General features: G+C 34.5%; 1 protein-coding gene across 2 annotated transcripts in view; it reads left to right on the plus strand.

Annotated features, from left to right (window-relative positions):
• LOC141396566 (uncharacterized) overlaps positions 1-10,118 on the plus strand; it is a 12,533-nt gene extending 2,415 nt beyond the window's left edge. The window contains exons 1-3 of one of the 2 annotated variants that reach the window (XM_073972131.1): positions 9,272-9,408; positions 9,476-9,637; positions 9,692-10,093. In XM_073972131.1, the coding sequence (XP_073828232.1) occupies positions 9,322-9,408; positions 9,476-9,637; positions 9,692-10,018 (576 nt within the window). In that variant the 5' untranslated portion in view covers positions 9,272-9,321 and the 3' untranslated portion in view covers positions 10,019-10,093. Of the gene's footprint in view, positions 1-9,271; positions 9,409-9,475; positions 9,638-9,691 lie in introns of those variants that run through there. The other variant, XM_073972132.1, reaches the window with a different exon arrangement.
• The last annotated feature ends 10,334 nt before the right edge of the window (positions 10,119-20,452 follow it).

The following is a 20,452-nucleotide window of genomic DNA, read 5'->3' on the forward strand; positions in this document are numbered from 1 at the left end:
AAACCGTTGTTCCTTTTGCGGAAAGAAAATGAGAAGCTAAACGCAAGTTTTAATTCCTATGATATGTGTGTCGGTCGTGACATTCCAAGGGTGAATGTTGAAATATTTGGATTTTCTGGACAAGCTTATTTTGATTCCGGCTCTAAAACGAGTGTAGCCAGTTCAAGTTTAAAGCGAATTATGCAGTTAAAAGGATGTAAATTTGATACCATTAGATGTAAAACAACGTTGGCCGATGGATCCACATCCAATCGAACATTTCTTACAACAACATGCAAGGCATTGGTTGGAGGAAGAAGTTTTGACATAGTTTTTTTTGGTTTTTCCGGAAAATAAAAACAACCGCACTCTTCTGGGAACAGATTTTATGGAGCAGGCAAGTATTGTACTGAATATGGGCAGAAGCATTGGTATTTTGAAGGCTGTCCAACTAAAGTATTTGACTTTGCTCAAGAGCTACCAGTCGAGTTGAACTTAGCAGAAACAAACAAATTACTGAATCGTTTGTTAAACGCAAGCCAGTGAAAATAGCAAAGGGACATACGGAATCTCCGTTTGTAACTCCAATGAAATGTTGTCAACTGTATGTTTCGGACTTTGAATCTTATGGCCCGGATTACCATCGTGAATCTGATTATTCTCCAACTACAAAGCAAGCAATATTCAAAAATCCTCTTCCAGATGATACCACTAATCCAGAAAAGAGAAAGGATGCTGATTTCTATCCATATATGTGCAGCGTTAAAAGCGAAAGAGGCGAAAATGAAATATACACCGAGCTTCTCATGGTTGATTTTAAGATCGTGAAAGAATCGGATGCGCTTAAGTTAATGAAGAAGGCGACATTTAACAATAAATTCTCCACCATATCACATGTCATTTGCAAGGGCTGAGCAGTCGATAAAGGAGGTTGTGGTAATGCTTGAAAATGACATCATAGAAGAATGTGATTCGGCATGGGCTTCCTCTATGGATATGTTACCGAAGGAAGATGGGCCGGCAATACAAATGGATGCAAGTGCTCATGTGTTCAGAGAGGTTTCACTGCAGGGGGAGGGCAAAGAAAAACGAGAAGAACATAATTATTCCACCACGAAACGAGATGCTTCAGCTATTGCGTTTGTGGGAAACACTGAAGAATTGGAAATGAAGTCACAGAACAAAAACAAAGTATGTATGGAAAAACGTAGACCTCCGCATGAAATTTTTGATGTCGGGACGGATGTCCTTGTTAATAAGTATGGTGTTACATCAATGTTTGTTCCAAAGAGGGATGGTCCATATATTATAACTCGTAAAATAGGCTCAACCTCCTTCGAAGTTTCATCACCAGATAATATAAATATTCCTTTGGGCACATACCACTCATCAGCACTAACCCTATATAATGGAGCGAATGTTCATCAATTACCGTCACCCAAATACCCGTTGCGGAAAAGAGGACTACCAAAGAAATCATCTTAATCAAGACGCCTTGTTGTTGACGCGTGACTCGGGGCGAAGTTTCACACGTCAAAGGGGGAGTATGTAGCGTAGTGTCACATATTACTTGTTTTGTTTTACTTTTAATTTATTGAAAACATAGTAATTTTGTCCTATTGAAATTGTGTCATTGTTTATGTTGTCAATTATTTTATTTTACCCCATTTCGATATACATATTTTTCATACATTCATTCTATTAGAAACCTTCGTATCAAACACATATATTTTATTAAATAAAGAATAGTTTTTGTAACGTGTTCGTGTTTTCAATCCGTTCAAGAACCTTCTGCAATTGGCGCCCACAAAGATTAGCATCCCGCTACAGAATTATATAATACGTCTAGTCTACTTATTGAACGAGCAACTCCCTCTAACAGTGAACCTGACAAATAAATAATAAATCAGAATTCCACTTCTATTCCTTAGCCCAATACCAAATTTATTGAATTTTAGTACTTTTCGCACAACTTTCATATAATTCCAGCTTCATTCTTACAGCCAACACCAAATTTAGTACCATTTTGTACTTTTCGTAGCTTTATTGTAGGTATTCCAACACTACCTCAATAACTTAGCCCTCGGCGACATCCATACCTAATTTCAAAATTTGTATGCACTTCAAAAATTCGTTACATAAATACCAACACAAACCTTAATAAAAACAAGTAAGAACGGCGTTAAGTTCGGCCGGGCCGAACTTGTTATACCCTCCACCACGAGTTGTAGTGAAGTAAAATGGAATAATTTGTTTCTTTCGTGTATGAAGAAGACTTAGTCCCAATTTACATTAGGCGAGTTTACTTGCGGCAATTGTCAGTTTGTAGGTGAGAGAGGGTGCTGAGAGGCAAAGGGTTACCATATGCCTCACCTCTCTCTCCGACAAAATGACAATTGCCGCAAGTAAACTCGCCCAATGTAAATTGGGACTTTAATACTAAATTTCAGCAATTTCGGTAAAACAATGTTAGGGCTATTTCAATATCGATTTATACCGACAAATTTCTGGCGGAAAGTTTTTAGACTCAAAGAAGACTAAATACCAAATTTCCTATATTTCGGTAAAAGAATGTAGCTAAAACTTAAAACATACCGAAAATCAAGAAGTACGCTTATATGGGGATATAGGAAGACGTGGATATATGTGTACTGATAATACTCTTCGGGAATATTTTATAACACCTTTTCTGGAATATTTTATAACAAGTTTCAGTAATTTCGGTGAGATATTGACGTGACAACCTTCAGTATTACGAAAATCGTGAGGTACTATATCGAAAGGTGGACCTATACCGGCGAATTTTAATCGGAAATGGGTGCAATATGAAGGCGTGGACCTATACAGACAAATTTCTGGTTTACATTTTTATATCACCAACGAAGATTTAATACAAAATTGCAACCATTTTGGCGGAATATTAAAGTCACAACCTTCAAAATATCGAAATCGGGAGGTATATTTCCATGGGGGCTATATGAAGGCGTGGACCTATACCTAACAATTAAAGGGGAAGCTTGAGTATGCCCAACGAAGTCTAAATACCAAATTTCAGCCATTTCGGAGGAATTTTGTGGCCACAACCTTCAAAATACCGAAAATCGGGAAGTAACGTTCAATGGGGACTACATGAAAGCGTGGACCTATACCGATAGATTTAGAGGAGGAAAGTTTTATACCCCCAATAAAGACTAAGTACCAAATTTCAGCAATTTCGGTAGAATATTGATGCCTCAACCTTCAGAATACCGAAAATCGGGAGGTACCGTTCTATGGGGGCTATATGAAGGCGTGGACCTATACCGACAAATTTAAAGAGCAAAGTTAAGTACCACCAAAGAAGCCTAATTTCACCTATTTCGGAGTAATATTTAGGCTACAACCTTATTAACACCGAAAATCGGGAGGTACCGTTATATGGGGGCTACATGAAGGCGTGGGCCTATACCAAATTTCACCTATTTCGGAGTAATATTTAGGCTACAACCTTATTAACACCGAAAATCGGGAGGTACTGTTATATGGTGGCTACATGAAGGCGTGGGCCTATACCGACAAATTTAAAGGGGGAAATTTAATACCCACAACAAAGGTTATATACCAAATTTCAGCCATTTCGGTGGAATATTGAGGCCACAACCTTCAAAATATCGAAAATCGGGAGATACCGTTCTATAGGGGATATATGAAGGCGTGGACCGATACCGAAAAATTTCTGGGGGAAAATTGTGTACCCCCAAGAAGACTATGTACCAAATTTCAGCCATTTCGGTGTGATAAGAAGGCCAAAACCTTCAAAATACCGAAAATCGGATGGTACCGTTCTATGGTGGCTATATGAAGGCGTGGACCTGTATAGCACATTTACAATGCCAAACATCCTAGGAGTAATATAAACTTCTATACCAAATTGCAAAGCTCTATCTTAAAAATTGTGAGCTGTATCTTGATTTCAACAGACGGACGGACAGATCGACATAGAATTTTACCCTGATCAAAAATATATATACTTTATAGGGTCTCCGATAAAAAATATATCGAAGTTACAAACGGAATGACAAATTTAATTATACCCTCCATAATATAGTTGGGGTATAAAAATCGAAACTCCACCTACCAAACTTTATACTTATAATAGGTATAAGTTTCGAAAACTACATCCCTATATCCAAAACTATATTTCAACTGCAATACTCATTTACAGTTCTATCAATTCTCCCTAAACCAATTGTAGTAGTATTTAGTACTTTTCGTATAGATAAGTATGAACTTTCTAAACCTCCTCCTTCTCTCCACGCCAATTGCTATCCTCCACGCCAATTGCTATCGTAACACCTCTACCCATTTACACAATAACAATTTGAACCAAATTCTGTGCCATTAAGTAATTTTCGTACACTTATCGTACGTATATCCACTACAACATTCATATCTCAACATTTCACACCAACAGCGACCATACCCAGCAAGCATTTTCTATCGCCCATTACCCGAAGCAGTCACTCCCGGGCGATAGAAACACACATCCGCGATATCGCATTCTAATTGATGTAGGCACACCGTGCGGGAAGAAATGAACCACGCACTCGTTTCCTCATAAAAGTATCGCCATCGTGACTCTCGACTCTGGACTAAAGCGATTCTTTCAAAGACAACGCATGCGACACATTTATGAGGAAACGAGTGCGTGGTTCATTTCTTCCCGAACGGTGTGCCTACATCAATTAGAATGCGATATCGCGGATGTGTATTTCTATCGCCCGGGAGTGACTGCTTCGGGTAATAGGCGATAGAAAATGCCTGTTGGATATAGTGCCTTTAGGCGACAAATGGCCAATAAATAAATAAATAAATAAATAAATAAATAAATAAATAAATAAATAAATAAATAAATAAATAAATAAATAAATAAATAAATAAATAAATAAATAAATAAATAAATAAATAAATAAATAAATAAATAAATAAATAAATAAATAATAAATAAATAAATAAATAAATAAATAAATAAATAAATAAATAAATAAATAAATAAATAAATAAATAAATAAATAAATAAATAAATAAATAAATAAATAAATAAATAAATAAATAAATAAATAAATAAATAAATAAATAAATAAATAAATAAATAAATAAATAAATAAATAAATAAATAAATAAATAAATAAATAAATAAATAAATAAATAAATAAATAAATAAATAAATAAATAAATAAATAAATAAATAAATAAATAAATAAATAAATAAATAAATAAATAAATAAATAAATAAATAAATAAATAAATAAATAAATAAATAAATAAATAATAAATAAATAAATAAATAAATAAATAAATTAATAAATAAATAAATAAATAAATAAAATAAATAAATAAATAAATAAATAAATAAATAAATAAATAAATAAATAAATAAATAAATAAATAAATAAATAAATAAATAAATAAATAAATAAATAAATAAATAAATAAATAAATAAATAGATAAATAAATAAATAAATAAATAAATAAATAAATAAATAAATAAATAAATAAATAAATAAATAAATAAATAAATAAATAAATAAAGAAATAAATAAATAAATAAATAAATAAATAAATAAAACAAAAATTAAAATCGAAAATGTTTACATTTTAAAAGTCAAATTATATTATCATTATTTCTGCAAACTTATTTGTTTTAATTTTCTTTGTCGAATGAGTGTAATAAGTACTGTTGTCACTTTTGAATTTTTGGAATTTTTTCGATTTTTTGTTTTTTTTTTTCTAATATTCAAATTCACTCTATGATAAAGAAAATGAAATTTATTTTTTCTTATCTAAATATCACTCACATTATACACAATACATATTATTATTTTTTCTGCTTTTTATCATTCACAATTATTTAGTCACTGCACTTTTTTACATTTCAATTTATAAATGTTTAAATATTAAATTATTAATTTAATTTTTTTCAATTTCACTTTTCCACGAACCTTTCGCACTTACAATATCAAACTGACTGATATTTTTCTTATTGTTGATATTTGCAAATACTTGGAGTAGCTGTAAAACTCTCACCTTATCTCTCTCACGAGAAGAAATAGTAAAACAATGTAAATTGTTTGTGTAAACAATCAAATGCAGAATTTTCATCTTCTTCTGTGACACTAGGTAGTTCTTGCAGATCGATCTAATTTGAACAGTAATACATTTGTTATTGTAAAATGATAAAGTATCGCTCTTTTATAGAAAAGAAGTTCAGAAAGCGATTACTTTTGGTAGAGGAAGTGAGTAAGTCACTTCCAAATGCTAGCTGGGTAATACCAAATCGTTCTGCATCATGACAAAGCGAGCTCTCACACATCGATTCAAACTTGCGCCTGTTTGACCGGAAAAAACGTGGAATTGATGGGACATTCACTGTACAGCCCTGACTGGGTATCCAATGATTTCATTTGATTTCAGCATATCAGAAGATGCTGTAAAAGCGTTCAAAAACCATGTTTAAGGGATGCAACAATTGGTTTGAGCGCATAAATAGTGTATAAATCATGTTGGAGACTACCCAGCTAACCAAATGTCTGATGTCCGACACGTCTGAACAATTTCGGAAGCAAAGTCGTTCAGATTTCGTTCCGATTTCTAAACGATTTTTCGGAGAGGAATTAGTTCAGATTTTGTACCGATTTCGGAACGAATGTCGGAAAGAAATTTCCTTTCCAAATTTCCCAAGGATTTTCTTCAGATTTCGTTACGAAATCGGACCGAAGTCGATCCGATGACGCTCCGACATTTCGTTCCGAAGCTATGTCAACCACTTCATACAACTTTCGTTAAGATATCGTTACGATTTCGGATCAGATATCGGACGTATCTTCCGAATTTTGTTCCGATTTCTTTACGATGTCGGTACGATTGGTTTGCTGGGTACTTACGAAAACAATAAAACTATTTATTATACCCTCAGCATTTATGCTAACGAGGGTATATACACTTTCATACGGCCAAAATGTGCCTCATCGAAATAAAGACCCCAAGTATGTTTGGACGAAATCCGTTTCAGACAATTTGGAGTCGATTTAGCAATGTCCGTCCGTCTGTCTGGCTGACTGGTGCGCACGATAACTCTCGAACCGATTCGAACCAAATTTTGAGTATCGTAATATTTTACCTAAACTAAGTTTAAGTTCGAAGATGGACCATATCGGTCCACACTTTCGGGTACCTCCCCCACAAAATGTCGAAAGTGGACGGAAAATTTGTGCGCACGATAACACTCGAAGGGAGCAACCGATTTAGTCCATACTATGCATATCGTGAAATTTCTACCAGACTTAGATGAGGTTCCAATATGGACTCAATCGGTCCATTCCTTCGGGTACCTCCCACACAAAATTTCGGAAATGTTTAGGACCAGCTCTCGAATCGCTTTGATTTTTGCTGTAACAACTTGTATTCACTGCCCCGCATACGACGGTGCAATTATCATCAGGGGCAAGTCCATACTTCCTGAGAAAATAGCCTGAAATGTGCAAAAAACCCTGAAACACCGTGTGTGGTGGTTGGATCGCAAGATAACTCACGAACGGATCTGCAGATTCGGCCCAACATTTAGCCTTCGTAATATTTTGTCCAAACTTAGCTTAAGTTCGAAGATAAGCCATATTGGTCCACTCCTGCAGCTACCTCCCCTACAACAGTTAAAAATGTTCGGAAAAACTGTGCGCACGATAACTCTTGAAGGGAGTTATCGTGCTAATATATCTACCAGGTATAGATCAGGTTCGAATATGGACTATATTTGTCCACTCCTTCGGGTACCTCCCACACAAAATTTCGGATAAGTTCACTTTAAGACCAGCTCTCGAATCACTTTGATTTTTGTTTATGCAACTCGCATTCGCTGACCCCCTTTACGACGGTACAAGTTTTTTTAGGGGAGTTAATACTTCCTGAGAAAATAGCCCGAAAGTTGTAAAAATCCCTATGACACCGTGTGTAGTGAACTGGTCAACCAATTTGGTCCGAAAATTTATCTTCATCATATTTTGTCCAAACTTAGTTTCAGTTCGAAGATGGGCAATAGCGGTCCACAACTTCCAGTACTTTCCCCCAAAATTTAAAAAAAATGTCACAAATATGGTATGTACGATAGGCTTTCTTGAACCGGGTAACCAATTTGATCCAAACTTTGGATCTTCTAACATTTTGTCCAAATTTAGTTTAACTTCTAAAATGGCAAACATTGGTCCACTCCTTAAGGTACCTCCCCTGCAAATGTTCAACATTTTTGTTTAAGTGTAGTTTACGGTCTGTTCGAAGATTCTTTGGAAATGTATACCGATGCTATTCGTTGTGGTCCTGTTTACAGCCATATTATGTTTTCCGTGGACAAGTTCATGCTTCCTGGCATACTGGTCCAAATGTTATACGATGACCCACTGAAATGACTAGTGGGTGTGTTATCTATCAAAAAGATATGACTCCCAACATAATATCCGCTTTCACAATGGACTATGTCGTCCTATTCCGTCAAGTACCTCCTCCGCAACACTTTTGAGCTTTAATCCTAATCCACATTTTTGTCTGTAAGTTTAATTGTTCAAAAAGTGTTACAATATTCTGAAAAGACCCTAAATACATTCGATCTGTTCGTAGATGAAAATTTCAATTCACATAGGCTGAGCGTATATCTCTGTCGGCAAAGACGACTGATGATTTTTTACTTGTTATGGTAAATATTCGCGTTTTCATTGTTAGGCCAGAGAGTTATCGAGCATCCCTCGTATAACGTGTTGTTGTAGCGACAGTATTACATGCCGACTCTTGCAATATCTTTACAATACACATTTTGTTCAGCAAATACTGTCGGATCAACCATATGTTTTATGTTGTGTTAATTAGTTTGCATTACATACTTATGTACTTGCCTCTAATGCAGCAGTTGATAAGTAGGAGATCAAAATAAATGTCATATCCTTCAAAAAACATAAATGTGTTGTGGTTGCTGCTGGAATGCAAAATATGTAACACATATTCAGAATTAACTAAACCCGTTTTATGTCGCACTAACATTACTGTCATTTATAAATGTTTGACAATTTTAATTTATATTGAAAATAAAACAATGAATATAAAATCTATTTTTCAAAACAATTTTAAAATGTAATTTGTGAGGCAATTATAACTTTATCTGATTTATATTTGTCATTGCCGTAGATCATTATCACAAATGAATTTTAATTTAAGTGGTTTTATTAAAAGTTTTGAATTTAATAACCACAAAGATATATTTTTAAAAAATATATAAATATCCATGCATAAATACAGCAAATATAGAAAGTGAAAGAAAAATGAAATTCATCTGGCAAAATTCAACGATCATTGCTCTACTAATTTTCTCTGCAGTGCCAAAGGCAATGCCAGTTCTTGAAATGGAGGTATGAACAATATACATATATTATGCCATAATTCATTGAATTTTAATATATGGGTCTTTATAAATAGCAAACCTGGACTTATGAATTGAAAACAATTGAAACCTCTTCCTCCGACTTGGATAAGGTTAGCTTTGGAGAGTTTAAAGTGGAACGTATAAGTCGTGGCGTGTATGCTGCTTCGGGATCGTTTACAATAAATACCGATGTGGTTGAGGGTGATTCGAATATGGTAAGCGTTACAGAATTGCTATCTTTATTGCAACATTTCCTAAATCTATTCTAGATTGAATTTCATGCATATCGCAGTGATAATGGCAAAGATTTCAAACCGATTCCCTTGAAAACACCCCGCCAACATTTATACGACTATTTTAATACTTTTTATAAGGACTATGCCATGGAGACTTTAAAAGATTGCTCTAATATGCCAGCATTTGAGGGCAAATTCGAACCACCGTTAGAGAAGAAGACTTACGTTCTGGAAAAATGTCAATTTGATCAATCTGCATTTCCCCAACATCTCCAAGAGGGATTTTACAAAGTCGATATGGGAGGTGATGGTGATGTTGAATGGCATTTTATTTTCACCGTTCTAGTTGAACCAAAATAGGAGTTTTTTGTTTTTTTAAAACAACTTGTTCAAAGTGAATTTACACATAGAATATTGTATATGTGTTGCAAATAAAAAATATTTTAATTCATTGCAACCCATTTAGACTATTTACTGTTGTATGACGACGAAAACATGCCCTATTTTATATTAAAACTAGCAAATGCCCGCTACTTCGTATGCGGTAAGGGAATAGAATATATATAAACAATATTTAATACTAGGGGACCCGGCGAACTTCGTCTCGCAGTTTGTTAGGTACAGAACTTTATGGTTTTGGTTCAAACCTATAATACTATTATTGGTATCACGTTGTTCAATGGCAAATATTTCTTTGTTTTGAACTGTTTAGGACGATCTTTGAAGCAGACGCACATTAGACAATTGTACTATCGACAATTGTCAGTTTGACGAAGAGGGAAGGTACTGAGAGGCAAACTGTTTCTATTTTCCTCGACTCTCTCTTCTCTATAAACTGACAATAGCCGCGAAAAAAATTATTAACTCTAAATCGGGACTAAAATATATTTTTTAAGCAAATAACACGTTTTGCGATGTAAATAAAAATATTTGGTAGCGCAGTTGAAGCAAAATAATATCATAACGCCCTACTCGTTTCATAATCGATGGTTTTCTGCAATTCTTGTTTCCACCACTGAACACGATATTTCACTAAAGTAATTGAATATGAATTTGAATTTAATGATGAATATAGTGCTTATTTAAATTTGCGTTTTAATCAATTAACCCATTTTAACCTATTTACCCATTTTGATCCGATCGTTATCAGGTAACCACCTTCGTCTGTTTTTATACCCTCCACCATAGTATGGAGGGTATATTTACTTTGTTTTTCTGTTTGTAACACATCGAACTAATCATTTGCACATATATTCTTGATCAGGATAAAATTCTAAGACGATCTAGCCATGACCGTCTGTCTGTCTGTCCGTCTGTTGTAATCACTCTAGCGTTCGCAATAATTGAGCTAGAGCGCTATATTTTTGCACCCGAGCGTCTTTTTTTCCATAGGCAGGGCAAGCTCGAAGATGGGTTATATCGGAACACTTTTTGGTATAGCCCCCATGTAACGCTACCTCCCGATTTTCGGTATTTTGGAGGATTTTTAACTACATTTTTTGACCGAACTACCTGTAATTTCACGTTTGGGGTTCCCAGTGGTCACAAAACATCTCCACCAAAAACCGTCAAATTAGGTCCATGTTTTGGAATAGCCTCCATATAACGGTACCTCCCGATTATTGGCATTTTGAGGATATTAGCTAAAATTTTTAACCGAACTACCTGTAATTTGACCGTTGAGGTTTCTAGTAATCACAAAACATCTCCACCAAAAACTGTCAACATAGGCCCATGTTTTGGTAGAGCCCCTATATAACGGTACCTCCCGATTTTCTGTATTTTGTGGATTTTAATTAAATTTCTTGACCGAACTATCTGTAATTTCAGGTTTGGGGTTCTCAGTGGTTCCCAAAGTATATCCACTAAAAACAGTCAAGGTCCATGTTTTGGTATAGCCCCCATATAGCGATACCTCCCGATTTTTGGTATTTTGAGTATTTTAGCTAAAATGTTTGATCGAATTACCTGTAATTTGACCGTTGAGGTTTCTAGTAATCACAAAATATCTCCACCAAAAACTGTTAACATAGGTCCCTGTTTAGGTATAGCCCCCTATATAACTCTACCTCCCGATTTTCACTTTGATATAGCCCCATATAAGGTTCCTTACCGATTGAATATATTTTTTATGTGTTTTACCTTATTTAGGTATCAGAGGTCACAAAATATCTTCGTCTAAAATTGTGGACAGGAAAGAATATAATTATTCCGTTTTAGTTCAGAATATTTTATGGTGGAGTGTATAAAAAGCTCGGCCCGGCCGAACTTAACGCTTTTCTACTTATTTTTTCTGACTTCTCTATTTAATGTGATCTCCCGAATTCTACTTGCACTGCAAATTCGGTATTAGATGCAATGGCTCTGGTAACATGGACAGAGCTATTCTATCAGTTGGCGTTCTTTGTGTGTTTCGGATGCTTGAAGTCTTGTCACACTAACACGTGACTGTTGTCGATTACTTGGCCACCCTATATTTAATTTCGACGTAAATAACATAATTTTAATATCATAAACTAATTAACGATTAATAAGTATTTACCTACTTATGTCGCCGATAAAGAATATTTGTCAGATAATTCGACCAAAAAAAAACTCCTGTACCTCCGATTTTTTGTTTTTTCCAATTTTGAATATCATCCTTTTTTCGAATGACAGACATACTGTGTACCAACAGTACCAATGTACATATGTATGTTTGTATCAAAAATTGACAAAAGCGTACAATGGACCCTCACAGTAGGTGCAAATACAATTTTCGCCAAAAACTGTCCAAATTAGTGCCAAGATTTACTCCAAACGCGAAGCTCGATAGAAATTTGTGGAAAAATTGACTTTATTGAAAAAATATTTTTGCAAATTTTTCGCAAATTTTCTCGATTTTTTTAGGTTTTATCCTTTTCTACCATGAGAACATTCCGAATTGGTGCGAATTGTCAAAATCTGTTCAGCCGTTCTTGAGTTATAAGCGTAGTAACTAACATCATCCTTTTTTATATACATATATAGATGGAAATGGTGAACACTGGAGATTCTGTTGCATTAAAACCTGTTTTTATTACTAATATTAAATCGATTTAATTCCTTTTAGCACTGTACACTGTGGTTAGAATTTCCAAAAAAATCTGTCGTTTCGCACCCCTACGCAGCTACCATATTTCTTATTTCGGTTTTCCAAACTACGACCTCATATCACAGACATACACCAACAGCGTCTCATATTGCAAATTGCATTGACTTCTGGTTTTAACCCTTCACTACAGAGTTTCGGAGTCGAGGTATTTTTGGCTCGACTCTGAGTCCGACTCCAGACGAGTTTTTTCACGACTCCGACTCCGGGTCGATTCCGAGAGTGAATTCCTATACCACTAAAAATGAATAAAATGTGCACATTTTATAACTTTTTACGCACAAAATCTTACATTGAAAAATAGCAAAGTTAAAAAATTTTTGTCAGTTTTTAAAAATAACAATTTAAGCGGAAGCTGTGTTCATATTAATGTAAAAAAATCGGAAAAAATCATTGAATGAAACGAGTTTTTTATGTTAATTTCCAATTAGTGGTTTCACAACACAATGTAGAGCTTACTGCTCAAAGGAGAAGTTAAAGTTTCTGATGTATGATTTTTTAATATATCCACTGCATCTACCTTAAAAGGATGCTGACATTTTGAAAACTGAAAAATTGAGTTTTTTGAATTTTTGCTCTAGTCGGGACGCGCAGCCAAATTTCTCCAAAAGCTTGTTATGAGATTGTAGTACTAGTGATTTTGCTTTTTTTTAATGTATAACTTGCGCGTGTAACTTTCAAAGGATCACGGCAATATGCGCTCAAAGTCGAAATTTTTCTAAAAAAAACCTGTTTTTCGGATTCAATATTTATAAATGTCATTCGGTTTCCGTTGAAACCCGCGTAAATGTAGTTTAGTTTTTTTTTTGAGTTCTGAATCTAATAAGCCATGCCGCGTCTAAATCCATCCATTAGATCGGCGGATATCTAAGTATAAATATGTTTGTAAATATGTAGGTACGTGAAATTTTTTAACAAATTTGATTTTTCGCGAATCCATTGAGTCTTTTCGAATTTTTTTTGCATCATCCCAAAGGATATGAATTCAGTTAACGACAATAGGATATAACAGCTCAGTATATTAAGCCGCGATTTTGTTAGAATTTTTTCTAATTATCATAATTAAAACGGTTATATCTCTTGCACGCAACGATCAAAGTTGGTAACGAAAACAGATTTGGAATGGCGATTTTTTCCTTAATCTCTGTATCAATAATCATTGATGTAGTATCAAAAAATTTGTTTGATTTTTTTTGAAATGGAAAAGACGATTTTAGACTTTTTTACTGATATGTATAAATAGATAAACCAATAACCATCAACCGTAATATGTCAAAATATTGGGTATATTTAAAATAAGTTTTCCGATTTTCTGGCTACAAAATATAAGGCATTTTAACCCAGTAAATTAATATGAAAGTCGTTGCACAGTGGTGCCACTTACATGAGAAGGTGTGATAAAAATATATCTTAATAATATATCGTACTGAAATTGTTATCAATGGCTCCTAGTGGCCTAAAAACATTTGGTACATGCACATCCTCCTGTAGAGACGAGCAGGGAAATCTGGTAACAGATGCAGACAGTGTGCTCCTGGTATGGAAAGACAATTTTTCCAAATTGTTATTATCCAATACTAGCGAAGACGACGAATATACCACAGATCCAATCACAGAAGATTGTATTGAGTGTATACTACACAGCCAATATGAGGTACAGGGGCATATAAACAGGTTGAAGAATAGTAAGACCGTAGGAGCCGATGTGTTACCAGCCGAGGCGACATACTGATAAGGTGTATGTATTAGATAGTTAGCACCATCTGGCAGGAAGAATGCGTACCAGATGATTGGAACCTAAGCATCCTGTGTCCCGTCCACAAGAAAGGGGATAAGACTGTATGGTTTAACTCAAGGGCTATAAGTCTGCTCCTTTTTGCTTATATGGAGGGATATTGTGAGAACGACTAATGTCTATGATCAAAGGAATAATTGGGCCATCCCAATGCGGCTTTAGACCTGACAAATCCACCATTGACCAGATATCTACCCTGCAACAAATCCTGGAGAAGACCCACAAGATACAGATCGACTCCTACCAACATTTTGTCGATTATAAAGCAGAGCAGCCCTCCAAGCCATGACTGAATTTGGTATGCCCGCAAAGCTTTGTAAAATGATTTTAGCTAATACTCGGCCCTCAGTTAAAATAGGTGTGAAACCCTCCGAAACCAAAACAGGTTTCAGACAAAGAGACAGCCTTTCTTGTGATCTCTTCAACATACTGCTGGAAGAGGTTATATAAGATGCAGATGTTAAAAGAATGACACAATTTACGTCCATAGCCACATGTTACTTGCTTATCCTAAGGATATAGGCATCAGGGTCGATTAGTTAGGGAAGTAATTTATTCCTTTAACAAGGTCGAAGGAGAATTAGCTAAATTGGGCGGCGGAAAACAAAGTTGATGGCGTCGACGCGCAATGCGTCCATAATCCGCGTTGACGGTGAATATTGACGTCGTATGAACCACGAGCTGTATCTGGTAACAACGACATCAAAATAGTTTAACATATCGAAATACGATGACTGCGTTGGCTAGGCCATGTCATAAGAATGAGCGATTATGAGCCCGCCAAAAAGATGCATAGATACGGCCCGCATGGCGGTACACGCAAACCTGGTGGAAGGCCAAGGCTTCGATGGAGCAAACAAGTGGAAGACAAGATCGAAAAATGTGGTATTCCAATTCGGAAAAGCAAAGCAACAAACATAGCGGAATGGAAATCTTTTCTTAGTTCGGCTTATATCGCTCATTTACACAAAGAGTGGCATAAATCCAAAAATGCGTTTTCTGAGTTAGCAATTTCTATTTTTTCTAAGAATTCTACTTTATTTTGTGTATAATTTTCCTGTTGATATCTCTAAAACTCATCGAGTTACAGCTCATTTACTACGGGCTTGGCATAATTCAACAAAAAATTATTTTGAGGTTATGAAGCACTAAAACACTTCAAATCATGCTTAACCTTGCACAGAAATCCAGCACTGATATCTGGCCAGCTGTTTGTAAAATATGGTCCATGTAGTTATTTTATTTTTTGTGTAATAGTCTTTTTAAGTTGGAATGTCAAATTTCAATCGTCAACTTAAAACCCGTTTTTCTCGAAACTAGATTTTTTGAGATGTGTCACTCTTTGAGTAAATGAGCGATATGACAAATGTTCTGAAGAGAGCCAACTAAAGTAAGTCGTGCCATGTAGACTAGTTCTTTCATTGAACGTTTTGCTGCAGTTCAAATGGAGTCCTGTAAGGGCACTCCGTTTAATACATTTTATTAGCAGTAGTTTAGAGATCGTTACAAGCAAGTTGGTTTGTAGATCCCTAGAGGGAGACATTATTTCTTCCAACAACAGAAAAACGTGTAAACAAGGAAAATATCGTGGTCAACTCAATTTTTCAAAATTTTATAATTGCAGATAAAATCCAATATAGAATCCCGATAATTTGAAATATCAGTCGACAATTTTCTTTTTATTTCGAACTAATAAAGTCTATAAGGGGAACACAAATAACGGCCTAGCAACGCGAACCCGGCTAGATTTGTTATATTCAGCTAGGTCGAACTTTTTGTACCCTTCACGATAAAATATTCTGAAATAAAATCGAATAATGCGTTTTCTTATGTATCCACAATTTTGATGGAGAATTTTTGTCAAATAACAGATAGTTCGGTCAAAAAATGTAACTAAAATCCTCGAAATACAGAAAATCGGGAGGCACTGGCGCTACACGAAAACATGCACTTACGTGAAGATGTTTTGTGACTGCAGGGAACTTCAAATGCCAAATTAAGGGTAGTTCAGTTAAAAAATGTAGCTAAACCACTTAAAATACCTACACTCGGGAGGCTAGACCGGAACATAGACATATGTTGACAATTTTTGGTGGAGATGTTTCCTGTATGGAACCAACGATTTCAAATTACAGCTAGTTTGGTTAAAATTGGAGCCAAAATCCTAAAAACACCGAAAAGCAGGAGGTACCGTTATATAGAGACTTTTCCAGAACGTATCCACAATTTTTGGTGGTGAAGTTTTTGACCGCTTCGAACCCTTAATGCCAACTTATATACCACGGTGCTCTTGAATCAAATTTAAATGGAAGGTGCTTGTACCTGGGAAGTTTTTGCTGATTCTGAAACTGCAATGTTCATAGATAAGAAAAATCAAAAAATAAAAAAAATCGCAGGAGCGCTTTTTATATAAATCGCGATTCAAGTTGACATTTTTAGGGGTCGTTTAGGTTTTTGCGATTTTTGCTGAAAACCGCAAGTCCTATCAAAACGGGAATTAGGAAAATACTGTAGCTATTAAAATTCTCTACAAGATTGACATTAATGATATTTTCGTAGGTTTTACAACTTTTGAGATATAGAAGTTGAAATTGGGACAATTCAAATTCAATTCAATTCTGTATAGTCTCCTTATAAAACAATGTCATGACTGCAATTTCCCAACTTAAACTTATATATCTAAAAAAATTTTACAACCTAGGAAAAATTACATAAGCGAGTCTTGTAGAGAAATTCACAGCTATAAGATTTTCTCAGGTCCTATGCCGATAAGACTTGCCGTATTCAAGCAAAATCGCGAAACCCTAACAAAAAAAAAAAACCTAAAAATGTTAACCGAGCTTCTTTATCTCAAAAATGGTACAGCCTGGGAACAAATCATAAACGTCAATCCTGTATAGAATTTTCACAGCTAGAACATTTTCTTTAGCTCCATCTCGATTGGACTTGCGGTTTCCAAGCAAGATCGTGAAAACCTAAAAAACACCTAAAAATTTGAATTTTGACCGCGATTTATTTAAAAATCCCTACTGCGATTTTTTTCTTTTTTTGGATTTTTCTTATCTATGAATATTGCTGTTTCAGAATACACAAAAACTTCCCCTGTGTAAGCGGTTTTCATTAAAAGTTAGTTAAGGCGCACCCTTCATGACATTGTGTTATAAGGGGGCGATACAGTCAGTGCATTGTCCCAATTTGAATTTCAATATCTCAAAAATGGTAAAACCTACGAAAATACCGTAAAGGCCAATATTGTAGAGAATTTGCACAGCTACAACTCATTTTGATAGGACTTGCGGTTTCTAAGCAAAATTGTGAAAACCTAAACAACCTCTAAAAATGTCAACTTGAATCGCGTTTATTTAAAAAGCGCTCCTTCGATTGTTTTGTTTTTTGATTTTTCTCATCTCATTCAGAATCCGCAAAAACTTCCCAGGTGTAAACAACTTCAATTTAAATTTGATTCAAGAGCACCGTGATACTTATATAATTCGATATGAAAGTGTGTCTAAAAACGTCAGCATAGCCTTAAACCGGCCGGTGCCTTTATATGGGGGCTATTCCAACACGTAGACCTATGGCCGCAATTTTTCTTGGAGAACTTTCATGGCCACTGGGAACCCTAATTGTTCATTTACGTGCCGTTATATTAGAGCGCCTTGGGCCTAATTACGTGATTCGACATCGAGTTGTTTCGACCCGAGTACTCAAAGTTGGGATGACAACATTCGTTATCGAGTAAAATTATCGAGAAATTGAGCATAAATTTGCGAGTAATTTCTCGTAGCCAAATGGCCTATCGTAAACAAACAAAATGAAAGATTTCTTATTGTATTTGTGTTTAAAATGTAAAAAATTGTTGTTTATTGACGGTTTATAGAGGAAAATGATATTAGTAAATAATTGTGAACATTTTTTACACAAAATAAGAGAAATTGGGAAAAGTCCTTTTCAGTCGTTTTAAGAAATTGTGAAAAAATTATAATTAAAATAAATACATATGCATGCTATCATTAACCAAAAATTAGTGTTTGCAGTCGTTAAAATATAAGTTGAAAAAATAAGCATTTCTGCAAAACAAAAAATTATTTAATATTAATAGGCTTTATTTTATAGGTGAACAACTTTTAATAAGGTGCATTTTAAATAGTTCATCCCCCGTTGTTTACCAAAGGAAATACTCTCTCAGAGAGGCTAATGCAAAACACCCACCAAATTCTCTCATTTATTTTGAGAGAGAATTATTAAGGTAGATGTATTAGCAATCTGTAACAAGAATGACAAAACAATTTTGCAAACATTAATAATTTTCATATTTTCTTAGCACAACTTCATTCCGAAATTATTATTCAATGTATTGTTCAAAAAATTCCACAAATATTTACATTTTTTCATTCATAATTTTGTTTTTTAGTTTTTGATTTGAAATAAACACATTTTTTGACATCTACCTTCATAACTTTCCCCAAAGAACACATAGTTCGATTACCGGTTACTCTCGAAACATTCGATCAGTGATTTCGATCGAGTCTTATCATGCCGTTTTTTTCTCGTGTCGAAAACTTATTCACGAGTAAATTCTCGATCGAATCGAATCACATAATTAGGTCCCTTATCTACATTTTTGTCGATGCTAGAGTGATTACCACAGACGAACTGACAGGCAGAGGTCAACACCGAAGTCTGTCCTCATAATTCCGTTACAAACGGTAAAACAAAATGAATAAAACTTCCATAATATGCTATAACTCTAAGGGCATAAGTCCTTTTATGCTTGTAAAGAAGGATACTGTGCGCTCGGCTTATAGGACAACTGTCCTATGTATATTAGGCCACCTAAGTAATTAAGTAAAGGATTACTATATTCCCACCTGTAGGCCTATTCTGTAAATTTTATCGATTGAAAAGTTGTTAAAATTTCTTTTGTTTTTGTAAGAACTACAAAACAAACAAATGAAATTGTTGGAAAATAAATAATGAGTAAAGTTGTTAAAAAGTTACTGAATAGGGGGCTGGCCTATGTCTGAATGAACAATTTATGGGAACAAATTTTGGTCACATTAGGCAAATATTTGATGCAAATTTGTTTTTCCATATTTGCACAAACAAGTGTGAATTCCATACAGAGATGATTTTGTATTCACATTTAGCTCATTGCGAATGCACATTGTACAAATATTTGCTGGCATATATTTTTGCTCTCCAGATCAGCTGTTTTGCTGTTTGTCTTTGAATAATACTTGCTGGTCACATTGTGGCAATGAAATATTGGGCTCTTGTTGTGCAAGGTGATCGTACCTTTAGTTTGCTGAATATGGAATGACAATATTAGCACCAAATATGTTGATAGTTGTAGTGCGCTCCAAACAGCATGACAGAGAGACCGACGATCATGGCTAAATCGACTCCAAATTATCTGAAAGGGATTTCGTCCAAACATATTCGGGGTGTAAACCAATTATTTCAATACCCTTATTAGCCTAATGGCTAAGGGTACAAAAATAAGGAAGTACACAACATTCGCTAAGTAAACTATCTAAATTTAAAATTCATTAATTGTTCACGAAATTCTATGATAGAAATCTTCAACAAATGTTATTTATTGCAATTTAATCGTGTACATGGATTTTGCTTTTTATCTAAATGAAATTGCAACAATTTGATATTTTAGATTTATTTGTAAAGATTATTTGAATTTTAAATGATCAATATACAATCTAAACATGTCATCTTATATACATACATGTACAATGCAAACTTCATGACATCTGATAAGTATAATATCACCCTTACAATTTACAATTGTTTTTTTTTTTGTAATTTATAATCCAATGATAATTGGAGAAATTTTTACATATAAATACCTGAA

The sequence above is a fragment of the Musca autumnalis genome, unplaced genomic scaffold (assembly GCF_047663935.1).
Source record: "Musca autumnalis isolate F117 unplaced genomic scaffold, ASM4766393v1 scaffold_3, whole genome shotgun sequence".
NCBI classification, from domain to species: domain Eukaryota; kingdom Metazoa; phylum Arthropoda; class Insecta; order Diptera; family Muscidae; genus Musca; species Musca autumnalis.